Source organism: Myripristis murdjan, chromosome 21, assembly GCF_902150065.1.
Source record: "Myripristis murdjan chromosome 21, fMyrMur1.1, whole genome shotgun sequence".
Classification (NCBI taxonomy): Eukaryota; Metazoa; Chordata; class Actinopteri; order Holocentriformes; family Holocentridae; genus Myripristis; species Myripristis murdjan.
This window is the reverse complement of record NC_044000.1, coordinates 7,150,609-7,175,674: the sequence shown is the minus strand read 5'-3', so window position 1 is coordinate 7,175,674 and position 25,066 is coordinate 7,150,609. Positions and strand designations below refer to the sequence as shown.

The following is a 25,066-nucleotide window of genomic DNA, read 5'->3' as shown; positions in this document are numbered from 1 at the left end:
GGATGATTTGGCAGGACAAAGTGCAGGGAAGGATCATTCACAAGTGCAAACCAATAAGACAGACCAAACCATAACCCAACAGGATATTAGCTTGGAAGATTGACTTGAAAGAAACAGAATTTTATTTGAAGGAATAAGTGGATGAGAGAAGATCTTTAAAGATTTGTGAAGGTTTTATTGGTCGAAATTCTAATTTAAAGCCACTAGTGCAGGATGATGTCATTATTTAAGACGCTCTGTTTTACATGAAGTCGAAGTCATGTGAGGTCATTTCATGGGGTCTTTAAGGATTGTACGTAATCAACCCTAACACTCAACGCACACTGGAATCCTCTATGTTTAAAACCAAAAAAACATCTCAAAAAGATTTTCTGTCTTTCCCCAGATTATAAATAAACAGCCTTCATGTGCAGTCTTGCTGCATGTGTGGAGCATCACATAAAATATGCACGCAGGCTGCAGGTATGCTACTTGTCGAGCCAGTTATTTCAGTCCAGCAGTGCGTGATGGTTTCTATCTCAATGACGTACTAGCACAGCACTAACTCTGTGACAGCCACTCCTTTCCAACACCATGGCAAGAGACAAACACCCACATCTGTTAAGGCCCGTGCCTGGTGGTCAGTACAGTGATGTTCCTGGATACACATTCAGCAAAGCACCAATGATGCATTTGGCACCAATATCTTTCCTTGACATTTTTTTCCCTCCATGTCTGGATGTTTCAGTCATATCAGAGTATGAGAAACACAGCCATGTGCTTGTTTCTGTGCTTTGTGTTTCCACCAGGAATGTTCTGTTTTGATATAGGGTTAGTAAGGCCAGTTTTACAGGTCTGATCTGCTGATAGATTTTGTGAGTTGGCACTGGTTTGAGTGGAAGTGGATGAAAACTCCCTTGTGCTCACAAAATAACCTACTTTTGGAAACATGACTGGTGGCACAGCAACCAAACATATAAGCGTTTGTTTATGATTTGTAATTTATTTGAATGTTTTGATACCAACAGCAGACACAAAATATTTTAACAGATCCTGATAAAACCAATCGAAGGGACCAGTTGTGATTAACAGGACCGTATACAACAGCATAATTGGTTAAATAAATAAATTAGGAAATAAAGAAGTGGTGTATAAATGAATGAGTTGACTATAAATTTAGATATAAAATACAGAAAAAAATAAAACAAAATGTTACAGTATTACTAATGTAATCCTTGGATCAAAACAAAAAAAATAATCTTTATCTCTGCTAACATTTGCACCATGAATGATAATATCATAACAAATATTGCTTACAAGTGCTTACCTCCTAATGAAGAATTGATTTTTTTAAATTGATTTTTTTCTTTATTAGTATTTACACCAAAAAATGACAATTAAATCAAAAGGAATGGCAAAATGAAATATGTCGATAGAAAAAAAATGCTGAACAGAGCAATGATGACATGAACTGAGATGAAAAGCATCATATGTTTATTATTTGTGATGAGATGGTCTTGAGTCCATACAATGCATTGAAAATGTTTATAATTGACTTTTCTGAGTGAGGGAGTAGTTCAGAGCTGATTCAGAACAGCAAGTTTGTATTTTTTATTAAAAGTTTTTCCAGTTCATAATTGACTGTTTCGTATTCAAGTAAGTTATACCGGCACAGGCCTACACTAAATATTGTTTTTTTAGTTGTTGTTTTGTGGTGATTGTTGTTTATTGATTTGTAAGAGAGAGAGAGAGAGAGAGAGAGAGAGAGAAAGAACATTTTTGTGGTTACATTAGGGTGACATCAAATGATGCCATTGAATGGAGACTTGTGGTGCAGTAGGTGTGTATTTTAATCAAACCCTCTGGGTATAGATGCTCTGCCAAGACTGTAAAACAAGATAGCCTTGACACACTTGGGAGTGGTGCAGGGCTGTCACATGAAATTCTTGACTCAGCTGTTTTTATGTCCAAAGGAAGCTTTTTTAAGAGGGGACTTACTGTTTAATGTAGCACCAGGCCATTACTTCATTTGCCGCAATGCTTGAAGAAAAGGACTATTTGTGATATTCACTCACTGTGTCACAGAAAATACAGTAGGGGCCTGTGCTATGATACGTTTTTGATTTCTCATTTCTGTCAATGACTTTATAACATTTTTTTGGTATGTGTGTCTGTGCATGGGAATGTGTGTGTGTGTGTTTTCCAGGAGTGTGTGTTTGAGGAGCTGGAGGCCAAGCGCAGTGTCTTCCAGTCCATTGAGGGTCTTGTGGGAAAAGACGTCATCCTGAGCAGCTCCACTTCCTGTCTGTTGCCTAGTAACGTCTTCTCCCGGGTCCAGAACCGGAGTCGCTGCATCATCTCCCATCCTGTTAGTACCACCACAGTGCTATGAAACACCACCTTCTCTCTCTATAGGTGGTGGTCAGGTGTGTGTGTGTCTGTGTTAAAGGACCATACCAGTGATTTTGCATGTTTAGTGTAATATGTACAGTGTTTGTGCTAATCTTTTCACAAAGCAAGCAGTCATATTTTAGAACTCCAATATCATTTTTGCTCCCTTTTATCGTGCCATTGGTTTCCATTTATTCCACCAGAGACAGCCTGAAACAGGGGCTGTCAGAGACAATGCCCTGTCTTTTACTATCATGTGTGCATGGAGGCGGTGAGGAAGGATGATGATTTGTATCCTTACCACACCTGTAACTCATAGTAGTTGCATATAATTATTTGCATTCAGATGGGTGGGGTTTATATAATTATACCATAAGAACATTGCATGCAATGACATGTCATTGTTCAGGTCACATAAAGGCACGCTCAAAAATATTTCCATGATGAATCGTTCTGCAGTGCATTGTATTGTTTTGTCCTATGTGCTAAGCCCCACCCACCAAGTCTGTCAAGCTGGTTAAAGTGTTCTGAATAATTTGTGAATGTTATTTGACTTGGGTCTGATCCATACACATGTTCACTTCAGTGCCACAGCTGCCAAAGCATCTTTAGGAGACAAGTGCCCATTCACAAACATGCACACACAACCATACTACAGGGCAGATTACAATCTTACTCTTTTAGTGTGAACTATTAGGGAGAAAAGTGGGAAATTACAACCAGCCGCCAGTTAAAGGCTTGTCAGTTTTGGCTGCCGCTGCTAATTTTGCCATCTTTACCTTTGCCATGGCCACCATTAATAATAGTCTGATCTAATCTGATCTGATCTTAATTCCCATTGGCCTGGTAAACCGAGGCTGTGACTAGTGAATTTTAGGATTTATTGGCCGCATGGCTTATGGATAAAAAGGTTAGTTTCCTGCTCAGATAGGGAAAATAAACCGGTAAAATGCATTCCCTCACAAAGCTGAGAAGGGCAGGGTTACTTGTCTCCGCTCATCACCGGGGTTAGAAAGGATTACATGTCACTCCACAAGGTGAACTCCCTCTTCTTCTCTGTTCTGTGTTGTTGACGGTGCTGTTGTTGATGAGCTCGACTGATGGTGTAGTTTAGCGTGGTAATGTGCTGTGCTAGAGTTCACAGTGTGGCAGTGTGGTGTATCACAATGTAGCAACGTGCTGCCTAGCGTTGTGTAGGCTAATGTACAGTGGTGTGGTACAGCCTACAGAGTAATGTACTTTACTGTAGTGTCTGTAACATAGCCTGATGCAGTGTAACAGTGTAGCCTGGTTTAGTGTAGTCCAGTGTGCTGTAAAGCATAGTTTATTTAATTACAGGACCACTCCAGTGATTTTGAATGTTTGGCCCAGTTACCACAATTTACCCACATTTTACATCACATCAAACCATTTTGTAAATCAAGATGTTTTTTGTTTCTTTGTTCAGACGTAAGTTAAGGGATGTTTATTGACCCTGACAGTTTCGGACATAAGTAAGAGGTAACTTCCTCCTTCCTCAGAAAGCATCCAGCTTTCTGAGGAAGGAGGAAGGTGGAAGTTACCTCTTACTTACGTCTGAACAAAAGAAACAAAAAACATCTTTTTAGTGTAAATGACGACATGATGAATGTGTTTGAACCATTTTGTAAATCATTTGGGGGTAATACAGATTTTACTACATATTATCAAAATCTCAACTTTCAAATAACAATTTTTGGTTGAAACAGCCACCTTATAATGTTCTTTTATTTTATTATTTTATCTTTTTTGTTCTATTTTTATTTCATTAGTTGTATTAGACTTTTTTCTTACTTTTGTTTAATTTTTTTAAATATTTTATGCATATTTTTTATAAACACATTTATTTGTTTGTTTGTACAGAGTAGTACAGATTTACACATGGGTCTTTTTGTCTGGGGGGCTCCATAGATTTCTTTAAAGTAGCATACATAAAAAAATAAAAAATGGATCAGCAAAAAATATCGCTAAGCCACTCCATGGTTACTGCAACAGGTGAATGACTTATCAGGATTACTGATGTCTTTGTCTGGTCAAATTCCATGGGTTGAACTACCAGTTGTATTTTTTAATGTCTTGTTTTTAATGTATTTTTTATATCTTTAACGGCTCCTCCCTAGGTGAATCCACCCTACTATGTCAAACTGGTGGAACTGGTGCCCCACCCAGAGACAGAGGCGACCGTTATGGACATCACCTATGCCCTGATGACCCAGGTAGTGGCTCTAGATTACTCAATCCCGGGGTTATACCCTAGTTTCAGAATCTAGAGAAAATGTGTCTGTATCACACACAGTAACATGAGGCTCCACACAATGAGACAGGATCTATGCAGGTTATTGTCTTAAACTGAACCATCTACTTTCAAAGTATCAAAAGGAAATTCTCTAGTATAGTTTATTATATTAATGTATCATCGTATTGTATTGTAATAAACAAAAAGACTGCAACTAAATATAACTTGTTTGTTATTCTAAATTATGGGTTTGGGCTCAAGATAGTGATCCAATCGTAGCACGTTTTAATGAGCTACAGTCAAGAAAAGAGACATTATTCCAGTCTGGATCTGGGCTGAAAGACTTTAAGGAACGTTGCTGTGTATGACCTGAATGATTTGTCTGGATCCAGGTTGGCCAGGTGCCCGTCCGCCTAAAGAAAGAGATCGATGGCTTCGCCCTCAACAGAGTGCAGTATGCCATTATCGCAGAGTCCTGGAGACTGGTCCAGGTCAGTTCCTGGGCAACAGCTCACATTTGGGAGGGCTGAGAGAGGTTTAGATTGGGGTTTTCTGTGTGTGTGTGTGTGTGTGTGTGTGTGTGCGTGCGTGCGCGCGTGTGTGTGAGTGAAGATATTCATTTAGCAGGTCCTCACTTCTTCAAGAGGGTTAACATAAGTAAGGACATAGGTTTACGTCATGTTGTTGTCATATCACAAGAAGCAGAAGCACAGGATGACATCTTGCAAATCATTCATGTTTACCTACATGGAACAGCAATACCCATGCTGGCAACCGTAAGGTCAGGCCAGATACCTCTTGGTATCTGGTTCTGACAGTATGGCAGCGCAATATGGCCAGATACCTCAGATGATTATTAGCACTTTCATAAGATATTTACACAAGAGATTTCTTATTAACAGTCACATGGATATGATGACCAAGCAGGTAACAGAGCAGCTACAACGGTCTAATAAGTTAAGATAATTACATCACTTTATTGTGCCGCTGCCTTTAAAATCGCAGACAATATCTAGTCTTATATCACAGTACTGATAAAGTATCAGCATATCACCCCGCCCTAGATCTTGAGAAGGAATGAAAACCAATATCAGTGATCTGCTGCCATGTTTGTTAAAATATTTCTGTGACTGATGATACCAAGTGGGAAATATCTGAGTTTTGAGAAATGTCCTACATGTCCAACTTGTCATTACCAATTTGAATCTAATGTGAAAGGTTTGTCTCAGTCCAGACATGATGTTAATACTAGGGCTGGGTAAAATAACAGTTTTCTGATTAATTGCGATTTTCATTTGGTATTGTAAGTGCAATATCCCTAAATTAATCGACATGGAGTATTGAACTGAAGTTGGTATTAAATTAAATCAGAATTGTGTTTGGAAATCCATGCCAGTACCCACTGGTTGCAGCATTAAGGCTCATTTATGCTCAACATTAAGTACAGATACGGATATGGATAGAGCCTTCTGTCTGTACTCTGCATTCACCTTGTCTGTATTTCTGTAGTAAGTTTTCATAAGGCTTATGGAAACGGACTGAACGGAGCAATACCACTGAAAATCGCGGGGGAAGTGTAGCCTATGGTTCAAGAGAAACCAGTCTGTGAACGAGACAAGACGAAGTCAGTCTCTCTCAAGCATGTGGGCAGAGACTTTTACAACGTTTCAAACGGGCGTATCAATTTTTGGTATGTAAACGGAGTAAAAATGAGCCATTAGGGTTACAGTTACATTTAGAATTAGGGTTAGGTTAGTTAAAAAGGATGAACGTAGTCAGTGAAGATCCTCATTAATAGACACACCTGTCTAAGAACATGTGTGCACATCACCCCTTTTCTGGTTGGTCATATGTAATAGGGACCATAACACTGGACTTCTGCATGCATGTGTGTGTTTATTTCAGTCCAACACTGGTTGTCATAGAAAACAAGAGATTCTCAGTCCTTGACAGGATTTAGGCTGAATCGTGCCGCTTCCGGCTCTGTAACACACGCTGAAAAGAGGAAGCCCTTTGTCAGCTCGCTTCTGCTATTACCTCCATGGTCTCCTTCCAAACAGGACTCCAATGAGAGTAAATGAGTCGCAGCCTCTGTTGATAAGCTCCATTACATAATCACACATGGAGGAGATGGTTTTGATGATGATGATGATGGTGATGATGACAAGGAGGAGGATTACTTAGAGTAGAAGGGCTGGAAGCTTAAATTGAGACGTGCAGTACATTGCTTGAAATTAGTTGAAATTACATGAAAAGTGAGCATCATTCTATTTTGATTTGCGTTTGATATGTCACTGACATCGAGTTTACCACCAACCACAAAGGAGACTTTTTGCTATATATTTGACAGCAGCATGATCGCCTTCCTTCTGTCTCTCAGTCTATCTCATCTGTGTATGTATGATGTATGGATGAGACTTACAGCAAAATTGAACATTGTTAGAGTGTTCTGTTGTATAGTTCCCTGGGTGTTATATGAGTCCACATGGTGGTGAAATCTCCTCATTGTTAGCTCCTCTGGACAGCTACTCTGCAATAATGTATTTCTATCTCTCCAATCACCTCCATAGTGCAGCAAAACAACTCCCAAAATAACACTTTTAACACGTAAATAACCGCCAACAAAGTGGATTACTCTAATATAGAAAACAACAAATCCTGGTCCCCAATTTTTGAAGTAATTAAACGTTTCTATTCTTGTCATTTTCCTATTTGAATTGGAAAGTAGATCCAGCAAGTAGAAATTACAGGAAACTTCTGCACTGCAGCTTTGTGCCGGGAGAAGCAACTTGACAGAACTTTGAAAAATGACTGTAATTACAAGAAAAAATTGGCAATGGGACTTTTTTTGTTGTTGTTGTTGTTATAACCTTCTTTTTTTTTTTTTTTTTTGCATTTCTTCATGTTGTTTTGCTGCATTATAGAAGTGAATGGAGAGATAGAAGTACAGTATTCTGGATTGGCAGCCCAGCAGAGCACAGAGCATCTAATGAGGAGATTTCCCCAACATGTCACACCATGTTACATATCACACCCAGGGAACTGTACAACCCAACACTCTACCAAAGTCCGTTTTTCCAAAATGCTCAGTATTGAATTTTCATATAAATGTTTTCAAATGCAGTTTTTTTCCACAATTGCGTGACTAAAAAAAAATACTTAATTGATTTCTTTGGAATTTGTGAATCGATTGTAATCGCAAAAGATAAGAATCGCGATTCTTACCTGAATCCTTTCCCTTACAGTGTTATGTGTAGGCCACTGACTAGATTATAACAGGATTAAATCTGTAATGAACTGGCTCTGAGTCCTGTGGGGATGACTTATTTTGTTCGAAGAAATCCCATCTGTCATCTAGGGACTGGCAGAGAGAGGCCATAATAACCTAATCAGGGCTCTCTCTTTCCCTCTCTCTCTCGGCTTATTTCCCCCCTTTGTCTCTCTCTATCACTCTCTCTGTCTCTTTCTTTCTTCTACTCTCTCTCTGTCTCTCTCTCTCTCTGTCCGTTTGTCTTTGTCAGCACAATGCAGCTATAGTGGAGTATTTTGGATCCCCTCTCTTTATTACAATGTGCAACAAAGACTGGCTCTTTCACAGCTCAATCAGCATGAGTCCTTGGCCCTGTACTGGCTGTACTGTACACCTGAATTACAGTGTAACAGATAGACAACAACTGGATCCTTTCTCTCTTTATCTCTCTCTCTCTGTCACACACTGCCACACAACAGATATTCAGACATATACACTCCTGATAAGGTACAGGTTGCACCAAAAAAAACTTCATAATACCCCAAACATCCCAAAAGGAGCAAAAGATTTAAAAGAAGTACAGGGTCTCTGACACTGCTGCCCTGCTGGATTGGTGCATTTTTGGGGAATGCAAGTACTGAGAGAGCATGGTTTGTACATTTTGGCCTGAGGTTGGCGCTAGAGGAAAGGTAGTGTGATCACCAAAGTTGACAGGGTCCATCCTCTGAGTAGCATGAATGAGCTCTCTAAATTTCATGGCAATCGGCCCTGTACATTTCGAGATATCAAATTTGACATTTTGGCCTAAAGGTAGTGCTTGAGAAAGGGCCATGGTGACACCAAAATCAAGAGGAATCTTCCTCTGGGGAGTATGAATGTACTCGCTAAATATCATGGCGATCCACTGATGAAATATGGTGATATCTCATGTATAAAGTTGACATTTTGATCTGAGGTTGGTGATAGAGGAAAGGCCATGAGCTCATCAAAATTAATATGGTTCATCCTCTGGGGAGCATGAACATGGGTGTTAAATTTCATGGGATTTTGAGATATGTTGCCTTAGGGTAAAGTATTGTAGGCATGTGACACTAAATGACATCAAGACTCAACACGGAAGTAAATGGTATTCAAACAGCAAAATTCTGCTACGAATAAGATGGGTGTGTTATGGGCCCAGACACTCCCCAATGAGAGAAGAGACTCTAGACTAACTGGTCTTTAATCACTTTGAGTTTTTAGTGCTGTTTGTTCCTGAGTATTTCCTTAGAAAAATATTGTTAGTACAGAGTAGTAGTAACAGTAAAAGCCTCCGCATTTACAAGTTGAAAGGATACACTGAAGTACAGACAGTAATCTGTGTTTGTTTGTTCTCAGGTTGTGTTGTTTACTGTGTACTTTGTATCTGGGACATTTTCATAAACTACCTCTACAACATTATTGTTTACTTGAAATACTTTTCTATAAGTTACTACACTGATAGAGGCTAGCTGTAACAGGGGGGTTAGGATTAGATCCTGAGATCATGGGCGTCGCAGTGTGGCTGTTGGGACACCCGCACTTTCACAGAAACATGATTTCATCTCCCCCCACTCTGAGGTAACGTTAGTCGCCGCTGAAAAGCAACAAAGTTCACAAATGCAATGTTTGGCGGCTCTTCATTAGTGTTTACAACTGTTTCCAGCAGCAGGCCTTCCTTGTTTACGATGGTTGCTAGGCAACAGCAACTTCGTTCTTGTACGTAGTCGGCGGCATGCACGTAGCTCTCGCAAATGTAAACAAAGCCTCTTCCTCCTTGTCACGCGCCGCCAGCTGTGACAAGGAAGAACAGATCAGAGGTATGAAACGGATGGTTCCATATGGAACCCAGGTTCTCTGACTGGAGAGACTAGATCTAGTATACGATAGAGAATGGCTATTTAGGCCAAGTAGTTGGTAATGTTGATTTTTTTTTTTTTTTTTTTTTTTTTGGTAACTTGGTCATATGTGATAACTTATATCACCTAACATCAGACTTGAACATAAAATTTAACTGAAGCTATTATTTAGTAGCTATTATTTAGTTAGATAGCAAGTTCTAAGTGTGAATGCCTCCTAATTTAGGGACAGTTCTTCATCCTCGGTGTACTATGTCTCATCTCAGCAAGCTGCTAAATTAGTTGGTTAGCAGTGTAGCATGCCAGTTATAAGTTTTGGCTAACGTTACCTTGATAGTATGTGCTAATTTGGTGATAATTTTGGTAGTGACATCTGGTGAGTTTTACATTGTTCAGCCAGCATCCTCATTGTCCTTTTTGTCATGCTAGATAGGAAGAGATGCACAAAGCAAAAAGGCAGAAGAAGATTGACTTCTTACTTATCTTAGAGTAAATACCACGAGACACCAAGTAGCTGCACGGACCACATTTCCTCTTCCAGAAGGCGCCAACAACATGGCAGCATGGCTGACACTGACACATTTCCAGCTTTCAGCTTATTCTGATGTGCTAGTCAGCTGATTTACCAACAACAGTCACATTGGCATCAGTAGCAAACCAAGAAGTCCACATCCCACCAATCAAACAAAGGCCATAGAGCAGCATGTGCATTATAACGTACTGGGAAGTACAGTACATACACACAGCTTTATACTACCTTTTTTGATCCTGTCATGCCGTCTGGTAAACAATCAATCATAACCTTTTGTGAAAACCATATTAATGCAGTGAGGTGCACTACTCTCATTTCAGTAAAATAATAACAATATAACAGATATAATATATAATATAACAAGATTTAAAAAAAAGGTTTATCATGGGAAAGAGACACCACATTGGTTTATATAGGTGTTTTTGCTGGGTGGAAGCAATCCTACAAAACTGTGTTAAGTATAAATGATATCATCGCCACTTTATTTTATTTATTTTGCTTGGTAACAGCATATTTAAGACCGGCAAGACAGCCAACAGTGACATATTGTTAGAAGAGACTTCAGACCTCCAATCAGAATGAAGATTTGAGTGGAATGTGCACTAACTGTCACAACAGGCTTGCCCGCAGGATTACCTTCAGTACCGTGTCCTTAAGGTCGGCTACTACATCTCGTTGCCATGTATGTTCTTAAAGGTTAATTTTTTTATTCATTAGGCAGTGGTTTTTTTTTTTTTTTTTTTTTTTTTTTTTTTTTGATGTCGAGGCATCCCATAATAAATTTAAGGACACATCAAATGAATGCTTGAAGAAGTCCATCTGTGCTTGTGAAAGTATATTCTAGATACGCAGGAACACAGACAGCCAAATTACAGTTTTCACCCTTCTCTTTTTGGGTTATAATCAATTCTTCGTACACCCTTGACAGATTTATGATGACGAACTCATTCCATTTCTCAGCACACCAGTCAGGCAGCTCCTGGTTGTCTTTCTTCAGGCTACTAATGGAGACAAGGGGATGTGTAAAGATAGATGTAGATATACACTTGCCACAACACTTTGGTGATTAATGTTTCTCAGATTTCCACAGAAAACTGCAAATGATTGAACTATAAGCTCATGAAATTGAATTTTATCACCAAAGAGACCAGGTAACATCCAGGCAGACATTTTGAATTAGACATTTCTTTGACCCACTTGATGTACAAACCTTTCAAGAAATAATTTGATTTTTTTTCTTCACTTTAGTCAATGATTGACAAAAGTGAAATGAAAAGTGAATGACTCTTTCCTTAGATCCCTAAGTATCCTTCACCATTTCTAGTACAAGTAATGAAATCACTGCCTCCACCGAGGAGGTAAGGACCTAGCAGGGGTTCATGTGATTGTGAATGTCTGTACATCTGTTGGTCAATCTGTTAGCAGGATAAATCACAATATTATGGATGGATTTGAATGAAATTTAGAGAGAAGGCATCCAGCAAAGAAGTGGATAATTTTTCAGGCTATTTGGCCTCTAGGTAGCCTGGCAGTGGGTGAGTCTTAGCGCAGACAGGGCCCTAGTTTCTAAATGCATTCCCTGGGTCATCATAAGTCAAATTAGAATTGGCCACTTTTCTAAGCTGGTTGGCCAGTGCAGTTTTCTACGCTGATTGGGGCATATCCTATGACCGCAGAATTGCCGAAAGGGAACATGAGTAAACACAAACAGCCAGAGCTTCCCAGTACGACCTTGGTGGAAGTCTACGCTCTAATGAGCACCTTCTTGTTTATATTTGAGGTCATTTCCTGCAAAATGGAAGCACAAACATGGAGCACACTAAGGTGCTGTTCAGACCTGGCATTAACATTTGTCCCGGGTGATTTGATCACAAGTGGACAGTGCTAAGTACAGGACTGAACACACTCAAAACGTTTTCAAACGTATCGAGACCTGCTCGCTCAAGCCACATTCGGAGGTGGCCTGTTCTCAACTGAATTTAGACTCAATCTGAATATATTTGGATACAAAGCACTAGGTCTGAACAGGACCAAAGTTCTTTCTACAACCTTTTGACCTCATCACACCGTGGAATCAAAACTGGAAAATGCCATCCTCTAAAAATGCAAGACTAATCAAGCAGAGTGCTCTTGTCAAAGTTCTCATGCTGAAGAAGTACAGCTGTGAAGACCCACAGAAGGCCAACTTTTAAGATCCAAAAAGTTTACATTCCTCTGTCTCTCTTTGAACGACTCTGGATGGAATCTGCAGTCAGGAGAGACCTTTAAAGAGGGACTTCTTGGCTCACAGGGGAGCCAAGTGGGCCTGCAGTCCAGTGAAAGTCCTTGTGAGTTCAGTCAGTGCTTCAACAGCCATAGCCACTGGCAGGCACCTTTTGCTGTCCTTCTGTTACTGAGAATGTATGTTCTGAATGTAGTTCAAAGAAATGAAGCAGAGACTGCATTCCCTGCCCTCCTGATCGTGTGCTGGCAGTAGCACAGCTTCTATACATCCATCATGTGATATTTGGGGTTTCACACATGGCTGCGGAAACTCAAACACATATCTACATGACATTCCATATTATGTTTGGATTGCTTACTTTAGCTCCATCTGTGAGGCACCCACAGAGGCAAGTGATCCTTGAGGTTACCCTTGGGCCCTAGCTGACAGAATTTCCACATTGCTGTTACTGTCCCAACCTTTGACCTGGGAGGGGTACTGAGTGAGTGGTTTCTCTGGAGCCTTGTTGGCCCTGCTTCCCTCATGTGCAATATTGAGTGTGTTTATTACCTGTTATGGTTTGAGCTTATTGGGCTACAACTCAGATTTTTGGAGTGAGAACAGAATAGAGCTAAAGATAAGATGGTTTCTTGTGTCACAGTATCTGCATTTGGAAACAAATCTACCTAATCAGATATTTAATTTGTCATTGAATTGACCTACACCTAAACTACAACAGTCTTTTTCATGTCTTTTCTTTTTTAAGCCCATTTATCCACAGGGGACATGTGCCCTCCAGTAGTGAAGACAACTAAATTGCCCTTTGTAAAAAAAAAAAAAAAAAAACCTCTGGTAAATATTATGACACCTTGCAGACATACTACTGTAGCAAGACAACTGCATTGTTGGCTACCTGTGCCAGAGGCTGTGTCATTTCAGCATCACTGGGATGTGCATAGTTAATAAAAGAGCTCCTGATTAGAATTTCTTCTCTTGTGCTCAGGCCTGGGTAAAATGCGTGAATAAGTTGAGTGTGCTGTTGTGCCTGTTACGTACTTGGTATCAAATATGATGGGCAGGTATCTTGATCATAAATCACTGACAGCAGTTTTCAGTATGTTGACCTAACCTTGATTGAATCAGGTCAGATATCTAAGGCATGTGCAGTACAGGAAGTTGGATCCATTTAAGGGCTTATAGCCAGTATGGGTTGCTCTTTCTGTTCTGGTCTGGTCTTACTCTGTGGGAGACTGGAGCCAGAAATTGGCTGTGAATCTTTATTGCTGTGTGAGCCGGGAGCAGGTGAACTAGCTGAACCGGATGACCTGGGGTTCATCTGACTGCTCTGCCATGTGTCTGCACTGACAGAATTTATCTCACTGACAGATTGGCAGCAACAAAGAAAAGTGAACTGGGGTAAATGGAGGCCCTTGACCTATTCAGATATTCAAAATATCGCTGTTATTCTAATACAAATGATTTCCTCAGTCAAGTCAGACAATCTTGTGTTACAACAATGAGCCCTGGCATCAGCAAAAGAGATGCTGACCTTATCCCAAATATTAATTTTGTATTTTTTATATTAGCCAGTGCATCAGCAACTTGAGCATTAATTTCTGTTGAGGTCCAAGCAGTACGTTAAAGTATAATGCCTCTTTTCAAAGACCTCAGTTTGGCCTTGCAGTGTTAATTTGAAAACCTGATATCCTATTTTGATTTAGTTTTAGTCTTAGTCTGTTAACAAAAAAGGATTTTAGTTTTAAGTGCATTTTAGTTATTTAAAAAGTCTAGTTTACACTGACAAAAACAAGTCAGCAAAACAATTTTAGTCAATAAAAATATAAATTTTAATATAGTTCTTCTCATATTTTTACTCTGTACATTCCTTATGAAAATATTTCTTAGTGACCTTTACGCACAGATTGATCTACATTCATTGTTATAGCTTCTTATTTGTGCCAAGCTTTTATTTTCATACTGTACGTAATATTAAAAGTTTGCCTATGGATCTGTTCCCTTTCAAGGTCAGAAGCTGTGTTCACTTGTCTATTTCTGGCATTTTTGACCAGTTTTTATTTATGTCACAATATTTTATCACTTTTTTTTTGTTAACAAAGATTCATTCTTTAGTTTTGCCTTGATTTTGTCTTGGAAAAAGTGTCGCTGATGAACATTGTTAGTCATAGCTTTAGTCAACAGAATCAACAGTGCAGCATTATTTTCCAGCAGAGATAAGCTAGACTCGGATTACAGAGAGCTTGATTTTTCAGTGAGTTTTTCCCCCCTTTTGGGTTGACACTACATCTCTTATCTGAGATCTGAAGTCATGCTCAAGGTGATATCTTATCACTGACATCTGTAACATAATATAATCCTCTGCCTAGGATGGGTAGATGTTCGTGTTTTCCATCAGTTTCCATGGATTTCCTGCCTTCTCTCATTTTTTATTCCACTTTTTCTTATTTTAATAGACTCACTGTTGAATTGTCTCTCCCAGCTTTGCTCTGTCTTACTACTCTTCCCTCCAAACACATATGACACACATACACACACAGACACTTTCCCCATCCAAACATAGAAGTGGCTGTGGGGTGTGTCGCGTGTGAAGTCACATAACGAGAATCCGGTCCATTCTGGTTTGGCCTCAACCTTTCTTAGATGTCAGGTCAAAGACACAAAGGTATGCATGAGAAGGAGAAGATGACAGCTTATGTCATGTGTATCTCGAGGCCACCAAACATTGGTTCAGTTCTTCTGTCTGGATTATTTGTACCAGTGATTAAAAACACCAGGAGAAGACAGAGAAAAAGAAATAAAATCAATACAAACTGGATACAAAGTGAGGTAATTACAAAAAAACAAATGACATAAACCCTAAGCAAAGAGGAGACTGGTACAAAAACAACATATTGCTTAGTTAACAAGTATCTAGTTTGATATAAGATTTAATAGCTGTGATCCAGATCAACACTTAATGTTTTAAAATAAATATGTATCTTAAGTATATTTAGAAATACAGTCATTTGTACACCTATGAGTATACTTACAAATTTACTGTAATAACACATAAACTGGAGGTAAAATGTTTTGAAAGTAGTTCAACTCTGAGGCTGTACAGGCATCAACATACTTGTTAGCAATATACTGAAAATAGTACACTTTTAATACAAATATACATCTTTATTTAGTTAAAATCTTAGCATGCTTTTTCTTGGTGTTTGAAAGAACAATCAAAAATATACTGAAAATACACTTATAAGAAAAGTACATGTTGCCAGAAATATACTAAAATTTTAACACACTTAAGATACTAAAGATATACTCCTAGGATGGAAAGATATATGCATTTTTAACTTGGAAGAGGTTACACTAAACCAAAGAACATCATCCTTTTACCAATCAAATGATAGAAGATCACCTCAAAAATAACAAGAAAGTAAATAAGAAGGAATAATATATATTGAATTAACATTCAGTTGAAGTGAGCGGTATAATCACATTTTTGCAGTAATCTAAGGTAACCGGCTGATCGAGTCTGGCCTGCAGGGTGAGGACTCCCACTGGGGTCTGCCCACATTAAATATGTATGCAGGCTTTGTACGGTTGTACAGTTTGGATGAAAGCACCCACCAAACGGCTGATGTTAGGCCAGTTGTAGTTGTTGAATGAAAGAAACTGTAAAACTGTAGGGCAGCGTAAAAGTGTGGACTGTAACTACAATGTAGACAATATAGAGACTGACATTCATACAGAACATCCAAATTTGTACAAATTAGAATATACAACTTTTGTGACATTCAGCTGCCTGCCTTGATTTTCCATTGCAGTGTGGAGATTAGAGCCTGTGATCCTGTTCACACGTACACACAGAAAGCTGGTAAGAAATGCTCAGTTACACTTTAAATGTGCACTATGCAAAATGTAGGTTTGTTTAGCGTAAAGATCAATGAGACTTAAATGACAAAAAGGTGGAGTAAGCACATAATTTATTAGTTAGTCTAGCCGACCATGAGAACCATGTAGACATAACCAAACCATATTTCACATTTATTCAGCTTATTCCATGCTTATTTTTGGTCTGTTGAGTCTAATCTTCACATGTCAGCAGTTTTACTTAGAGCAACTTTAAGTGAGCTGTTATGGCATCCTTTTATGTCATTGAAGAACGAGCTGGACTTGTACTTCAGAGTTTCACACGCTAAAAAAGGAGTTTGTCTAAGATTTCTGTTTCACTGGACAGAGTTGAGGCCCAGTTGCTCACAGTTGCTTCACAGTTTTTTTCTTTTGGCTTATACTACTGGTCCTTATGGTCGTACAATAGAGGGGTCCACCAAAATGTTACTTAGGCTACCTTTACCTTTTCTGCCAATTCTGTTTTGTTTTCCTCACATTTGACAAAGATCAGATGTTTTCTAATAAGAACCAACAACAAAAAGCTACAAGGAGCCACATGTTTTAAACTCTGGAATCTGGACAACATGGATATGTGCTACAAAATCAAACCGTGATTCTGACGTATTTGATGTACATGCGATTTAAACACTTTCATTAGAATTCATAATGTTGCTGTGATGAGCAAATTACATCTGCAGCAGCCTGGCTGAGTCAGCGCTATGAAGGACAACGAGACACAGCAACAGCCGGAAAGACAAAATATCGACTTCACAGGTATTTGGGGAGACGGCTCAATTCAAGGCAAAACTTGAGGGGACATACTGTAACCAAATGTGTTGGAATAAATGGGAGAACAGACATGAATATAAAATCTCTTGTTACTGTGACTCTTTAGCTACATGTTTGAAGCGTCACCGCTGATTCATATTGGCATCAGATCCGGATTACACCCAAGAATAGATAGGAACAAAAAATCCAATATGAGTAAGAGTTCAGAATCGAACACAGTGTAGCCTTGTCCTTACATAACACCGACACCGATGCACCCCCCTGCAAACACACACACACACATGCACACACATACACACAGAAACTGGCCTTTGAGTCAGAGCCAGCAGTGGAAAGCAGAGCGGCTGAGAAAGCAGCCGGTTGTCCCTGGTGATTACGGTGCAGGAAAGACCCCTTTTCACCTGCCACTAGCCCTCGCCCCCGCCCACCACCTCACAGCGCTCAGAGAACAGGCCCGTTGTTGGACACAGGACCCAAACAAAGGCAACCCTGTCCCCCCCACCTTCCACCACCCTCCCTCTCCTCTTGCTCACCCTACTCTCCATATCTGTGCCTGAGCTTTGATTTCCTCCCTGGTCAGGCCGACAGATACCTGAGCAGCGGAGCAGAGGGTGAATCAGGCACGGAGCTGACTGGCAACATCCCCCCGTCTTTCCATCCTTGTCTTCATCTCTCTCTCCCTCCCGCCATCCCTTCCTCCTGTTGCTCTCCTCACTGTTCCTTCCACATTATCCTCAGGACACAGAATTGGCCAATTAGGGAAACCTTATATGGTGGGAGTAGTTTTTAGACGGCTCTGATGGGCTCAGAGGGAATAGGTTTTCCCCCAAAGTTTTGTGTCTAGGACAAAAAGAAAGCTAGGACTTTTTTAAGCCAACACTGATTGCATTTTTAATTCCTGGAACTAATACTTGAGTAGTCAAAAGTGGTACTCATTTGCTGGAATTTTGTTTTCTTTTAGTTGCATCTTCCTCTCATTGTTACTGAGCGCTGGATACTGGCTGGATGCTCCAAATGCTAATTGTTAGACTTCCCCTCGGCTGTCCCTTTAACTCTAAATTCATAGCCCTGCGTTGGCCGTTTAGCTTATTGACAGGTTTGGGATTTGGAATGAGTTTTTAGAGGTAAATAACTGCTTACATTATGCAGATGATACACCGTGTTTACTGAATGAAATACAGGAGCGCACAAAGTCACTGAAGTGAATTTTCTGTTTCTAACTCAGCATCCCTCTTGCTCCACCAGGATGGGGTCATCTCGGTCAAGGACATCGACCTGGTGATGTCAGAGGGGCTGGGAATGCGTTACGCCTTCATAGGTCCCATGGAAACAATGCACCTCAATGCACCTGAAGGTATTGGTCCCACGTTTGATTTATCACTTACACAAACAAGAGGCTTTTTAGTTCCAAGTAGCACAACATGGCCATCATATATCTACAGTGATGATGAGGTCACTGATCTGTACCTATGACTCAGCAAAGTGTTGTGATTTCTGTCTTTCACAGGGAGGAAATAACAATTACTGTCATTTCTGTCTGAGTAGCTTTTTATGTACTTGGACATTTTGTAGTTAGTAATTTTGCTTTTACTGAAGAATGTTTTGAGGTAAGAGTTGCAATTTGCAGCAATATAAATCACTCAGTGCAAAAGGTGTGTTCTCTCTTTCAGTGTAGCATTGTAGAGTGTGACCAGTTGTAATTGTGTTGAGTCACTGTTTATTTCATTTTTTCACTTTAATTTGTCATGTTTTTGTATTTTGTTTTTCAAACAACTGAAGAGTTGAGCAGCTGGAATGGAAAAACTTTACAACTTTATGTCTACATACTCTGCAAGTAAAAAACATGGCAAGCAACATGTTTTGCATATTGCTTTATCACGCTTGCTCAAGCCTGATGAAGTTCCTGAAAGAAAGAAAGAAAGAAAGAAAGAAAGAAAGAAAGAAATCTGGCATGTATTAACTAAAGCATGACACTTCAGACCGGTCAATTTCTGGTTCAGTGTTTACAGAAAGAACACAACTTTTGCACTCTGGAAGGGATTTGATGTACATTGTTTCTAATTACAGTACTTAACCCCAAAACATACTTAAGTATTCACCCTTGAAACCCACAAAAGCATGAAGAGAGTGAGCAGGGCCTTACATGTCAGCCAGCATCGGCATGCATGTACCATACTATGGTGTTTGTGTGTATTTGTGTGTGTGTGAGTATGTGTGTGTGTGTGTGTGTGTGTGTGTGAGAGAGAGAGAGAGAGAGAGAGAGAGAGAGAGAGAGAGAGAGAGAGAGAGAAAGAGACAGAGAGAGAGAGAGAGAGTGAAATGTCAGGTAGATGGAGAATATCAGAGGGGAGTGTGAAAGCCAGAGAGTCACCCTGGCTGTGCACACAGAGTGAGAGAAAGAGGCTTGGGCTGAACAAAGCAGTCTTTTGATCGGCTGCAGTGAATGTGGTCCCTCACACTCGTAATCCAAACCCCCCAGAAGCAGGATCACCGCCTTCAAACCAGTGGCTAACTCTACCTGTTGTTTCAGTGCCCACGCTTTTTACTGCTGTTTTTGTCCAGGAAACAGTAGCATGATCACGTCCTTGAAAGATTTCTAAGGCCTGCTCCTGTTGTTACTTGCAGTCCTTAAGTCATTCCAATCAGATACTAGAGCACTCAGGCTCTCTGTCTCTGTGCACTCTGCCTGAATGACTAGGCTTTTCAAAACCATGCACACAAGAGCTTTGCCCTTAAAAGCAAAGTCATAATCCATCAAAATACAAATCAAATGACTCCATCTCTGAGAGGACTGTCAGCTGCTGGATTTTTTTTTACAGCACGAAGCAGGGAAGAGAGTGCTGTTTTTCGAGAATAAATAGGACTACAGCCTCCAGGTCTTGGCACTGGCGCATGGTGGACTGATTAAAAAAACAAAATCACATCCAACATGTTTATCTGCTAAAGTCAAGCCAACAGGAAAACCTGAGACTGGAGAAACAACATTCTCTTAGTGGTGAAATTTACAGAAAATGTGGCCAGAATAATAGGAAACATTGGCATTAAAGGGATAGTTCACCCATTTCATTTGATATTATTTCATTTTTTTATTTCCTCCTCACTATCTGTAGGACTATTTTCTTGGGCAGTCTAAGCTCTCTGTGCTGGTCCTCAGTTACTACGGAGGCTGGCAGGAGCCTGAAAGGTAGAGGGGAATGGAAGAAAAGAAGCCACTTGCAGCATTACATGCCAGTTAGCAGTTAGCAACTTTCTAGGAGAAAGTTGCTATTTTTGTCCTCTAACATGTGAACATGTTGAACATTTGTTCAAAGAAAACAAACTATTGCAAACTCAGTCAGTCTACTTTTGTCTCTGTGGTAGCTGCTGCTCCTCTGGTGCAGAGTGATACAGGAAGTGCAGAAATTACGGGATCTTTCTGAATGTCAGCAACAGGAAAACAACACATTTTTTACACATTTTTTTGGGGAAGGCAGCACTTGTAACATGATGTGAAACCTTCTTTGAGTGGTTTAAGGTGGTTATTTTTGAGAATGTTAGCTGGGGGGAAGTCCACCTCAATGTCAGGAGGCCAACAGTTAGCATTTGGAGCATCCAGCCAGTATCCAGGCCTCCAGTCCTGCCCCTACCTGCTCGTCCATGTTGTTGCCCCAGCGACCTGGGTCAGTGCTGTAAGGGTCGGACTCGTCTCTTCCAGCGGCTGATCTAGCGCCCCTGCCTGCTTGTCTCCTTCTCCCCCTTTCTTCCTTTTGACAGATTTCTAACACTTTTTTAAATTATAGTTACCTCGACTAGTAAACTTTCTTAGCCTGTTTGACTTTGACCTCAGTGTTTGTTTTTTTCAGCTAGAACACCACTACTGTCCTACATAGCAACAATGGGGCAAGTGAAATAATATCCAATTTATCAAAATGGGTGATCTGGCCCTTTAATACCACTGGTGAGACACAGATGCTACATTCTGATGCCATTTGTCAAGGGCATTAAACCTGGATATCACAATTCATCTGATATATATTGTGGTATATTGATGGTTAGATATGCTACATATAGCACCTTAAAGCAAAAAGTCAGAGAGAGCAAGAGATGGGGGGGTTGATAGAGATTGTCGAGCAAGGCACAAAGTTAAAGGCTTAAAATAGCACTCACTTATAGATGGTCCCACACAAAGCCTTTATGAGAATTTGGTTGGATGTAGCTGGTACTTATCACACTGCTGTGCCATCTATAGTCTGCCCCTCTGTGTCTCAGGTGAATATTTCAGAGCTCAGCCTGAGAAAAAAAAGTTATAAGAAAAGAAGATCTCTAAAACACTGCAATGTATTTGGTTTGAAACTTCATCCTACTACAGCAAAGCACAACACTGAAGTCTGACAGTGATAGGAGAATGTGAATGGAGACCGTCGGTCCGGCTGTGGTGCGAGGCAGTGTGGGCAGTGTGTGACCCACTTCAGCATTCAGACCAGTCAGTGATTGTTCCATGTAGCCTCTTATCTCCTCAAGGATCCACTCCTAATCTGCTCCGCCTGTTATCACAGGAATGTCAACAAACCGTAAGAGTGGCCCTCTTTATGATATGTTATGGACAATGCCTGGTTATTCAGAGATCAGCGTTGTAGATCATTAGCTCTGTGTTGCAGTTGTTTACTTCCAAATCAAGGAGCACAGCAGCACATATTTGTTTCATGATGTTAGCATTATGATACAAGTCAATTATTATTACAGTAATGTTGAGGCATCAGTGTAATTAAGACAAGATTTGTGGGAAAAGTGACGTATTGCTTCATGGCACAAAGGCCCATATGGAAGGTAGAAGGTAGACCACAAGTACCAACAGCCTCTTTTTGTCAGGAAGCAGTGGTGTTTATGGAAAATGTCATCTTTATTTTGAGGCAAAATGCCACCAGCAGATCTGTGAAGCGGCTGCCATGAGACTGGTGTTATTTGCCCAGTGTCTGTGGCTGTTCTCCTCATGATCAGCTCTCCTCCCACAGGTCTGGAGGACTATCTAAAGCGATACAGAGAAGGTATGAAGAGGGTTCTAACCGGTTTCGGACCTGTTCCCGACTTCTCCGGTGAGGCAGCCAAGTCCATCACTGAGGTAAGTATGGAACCGTGTTTGAGAGGGAGCAAGGTGACCTGGTGGTTAAAGAGAACTGGCAACTGCCAATATGCTTTTCAAAGTGTTGAACGCTCATTTTCATGTCGTAGTGGAATGACTGGAAATCAATGGCTGGATAAAAGGGAGGAAATATGACATTAGAGTTCTATGACTGCTTGCTTTGAGAAAAGATTAACAGAACTGTGAAGTATATCAAATGTTGTGGCTATTACACGAAACATGCAAAATCACTTGAGTGGTCCTTTAACAGCTGCAGATGGGACTGTATCACTTCATGTAGAATCAAATCAGATTTTCTCACTTCATTCTCAGTTATTTCTGCGCAGGGTCTCAGTGAGGAGAAATGCTCAGGAATTCAGCACTTGGTTCTGGATGACTGAAAAGTCAAGTGTCCACACCATAACTGCCTGCTAATTAGCCATTACTCAATCACATGGTGTCACAGGCTGTTGAAGTGTTAGTCACAGAAGGTCAGCGTGCGAGGACAGCTGGAACCAGAGCAATAAATGCTTCAGAGAGAACAGGTTTAGGACAAAATGCTGTCAACAAAGTTTCAACTGGGAGAAAAATAGCAAGTTTTCTTGTTTTCTTAACGTTTGCCCTTTTTTGGGGTATAGTATTTTTTGTAATTTGAAGACAATGGATCTCCAAAATACACACATACATACATACACACATACAATCATGTGCTTCAAGTTTAATTTGATTTTGCTCATACATATCTATAGTATCTGTTTGAAGAAACAGAAGAACTGTTGCCGTTGCTCCGGGCTAACTTCTGCATTCCAGTTAGGTATAACTATATACTACTAATTGTCTAGGAATGTTTAATTACTACTTTCAGCCAGCAACCACAGCACAACACATTTTTTCAGCTCCCTTGGAGTGTGATACACTTTACTGGCCTATATGTGTGTTGTCACTGCAGCAACTAACCATAAACACCATTTTATTCTGAACTCACCAGATGACCATGGCAAACAGTCTAATGTCCTTTCTACTCCAATTCAAGTTCTCTGGTCTTTCCTTTAGCTTTAGCATCCAAAACACTCAAGGGATGGCTTGAGAAGAGTTGACTAACTCGAACAACAGCACCCATTACTAACATTAACATGTTCTAGATATGATAGCTAGGCTACTCTAGTGTCCAAATGAGATGTGTTTACAACATAACAATGATGAGCTACAACAAGCTGTGCATTTAGAAACCCAATAGACCTTTTTCACAGCAGCCATTTAGACATAAAATAGCAGGGGAAACACAGGTGATGCTAATGACATGAATTAAGGCTCTGTTCCATTTTGGTCTAACAGAGTCAGGGTCCTGCTGTTGTTCATGTGATTTCACTGGAAAAGGTCCTCTATGCTAAAAATGGGGCAGAACTTTAATTAATGTCATTAGTAACACCTGTGTTTACCCTACTATTTCATGTCAAAATGGCTGCTGTGAAAGAGGCTGGTGTGTTATTATGGGTTTTTTTTTCCCAAGAGATGCCACATAGCTGCCAGAGAGTGCAACACAGCGCTTAAAATCCTTTATTCCCTACTCCAGCAACATGCTTGTTTTCTCTCAACCACTGCCGTTTTCCAAATCAGTCTCCTGCTTCTTTTCCATCAACAGGAGATGTCCGAGCTGATTCCCAGCAACCAGCAGCATCTGTCTGCCAGGAGGGAGAGGAGAGACCAGCTCCTCATGGGTCTGGCCAAGCTGAAGCAGCAGCACTGAGAGCAGAGCCTGGGGCCCACGGTCACCGGCACCTCAGACTAGGACTCCTGACCTAGGCCAGGACTCCTTTACAATCATTTTAATCAGCACAGCACATTCATAATTACCTCCACCATCATGGTTATGTTTTCACACCTGTCTGCAGGAAATCTCAAAGATGTGAAGACAGATTTCCACAGAATCGACAGATAGGCAGTTTATCCAGGGAACTAATGTTGTGTTTGGTCGGAATCTGGATCTGGGATTTCTGGCGTGAGATGATTATTGTATGATTTTTGGACATAATTATGAAGCTAACAGTGGTAGACACTTGATTTCACAGCCTAAGCAGTGAAGAGGTCAAGTTAATTTACACTTTAAGAGATAGGAATGATGGATTTAAGTTGGAGAGTTGTTACCTTGTACTTTTTTGTGATCATTTTTACATTTCTAGTGATATTCGGCACCTGTAAAGTCCCACTTCAAACTTATTCTTTTTTTTTTCTCCCAGATCTGTATTTGAATACTATCTCAGGGCGTATTATGTGGTGCATATTAGTAACGGGACTTGATTGCAAAGATATCATCATACATGTCTGATTAAAAATGATGAAATCCTCCATTTGTATGTTTGTTTTTCTTTATAGTCACTCTATGTTGCTATTCAGATTGTATTAAAATAAAAAAAAATTAAAAATGTCTGGCACAGGATGAAAAAAATGTTGGGTATGCAGTGCACTCCATTTCTTCCAGTGAAGCAAACCCATGTTGGACAAGGCATAAAATGGCTATTGATATCCTACTTAATCCAAAGAAATTATGAAAGGGAATCTGTCATGAGTGTGACATGGGAGTCCTGCCCCTAATTTTATGCTCACATGTTGCAGACTTCATTTTACAGTCATATGGTCGATCCAGTGATCCCATGAGCACGTGAACTTCCTGTGTGCTGTATGTGCAGTGTGGTCTGTCTTAATTCTAGGTTTCTTTAGTGCCAACAGTCGTGTTAAGCCTTTTGAAAACCTGAACTCAGTATTGACAAACGTTTGTAACCACCTGTAAAATCTCAAAAT

At 40.1% G+C, this 25,066-nt stretch overlaps 1 protein-coding gene across 2 annotated transcripts in view; it reads left to right on the top strand.

Annotated features, from left to right (window-relative positions):
- The window catches only part of cryl1 (crystallin, lambda 1), a 37,336-nt gene that overhangs the window by 5,834 nt on the left and 6,436 nt on the right, over positions 1 to 25,066 (top strand). Inside the window, exons 4-9 of one of the 2 annotated variants that reach the window (XR_003930248.1) lie at positions 2,186 to 2,347; positions 4,509 to 4,604; positions 5,017 to 5,115; positions 18,415 to 18,523; positions 22,161 to 22,267; positions 23,910 to 24,587. Coding sequence is in view for 1 of the 2 variants with exons in the window: in XM_030080061.1 (XP_029935921.1) it covers positions 2,186 to 2,347; positions 4,509 to 4,604; positions 5,017 to 5,115; positions 18,415 to 18,523; positions 22,161 to 22,267; positions 23,910 to 24,014 (678 nt within the window). In the remaining variant the exon portion in view is untranslated. Of the gene's footprint in view, positions 1 to 2,185; positions 2,348 to 4,508; positions 4,605 to 5,016; positions 5,116 to 18,414; positions 18,524 to 22,160; positions 22,268 to 23,909; positions 24,616 to 25,066 lie in introns of those variants that run through there. The other variant, XM_030080061.1, reaches the window with a different exon arrangement.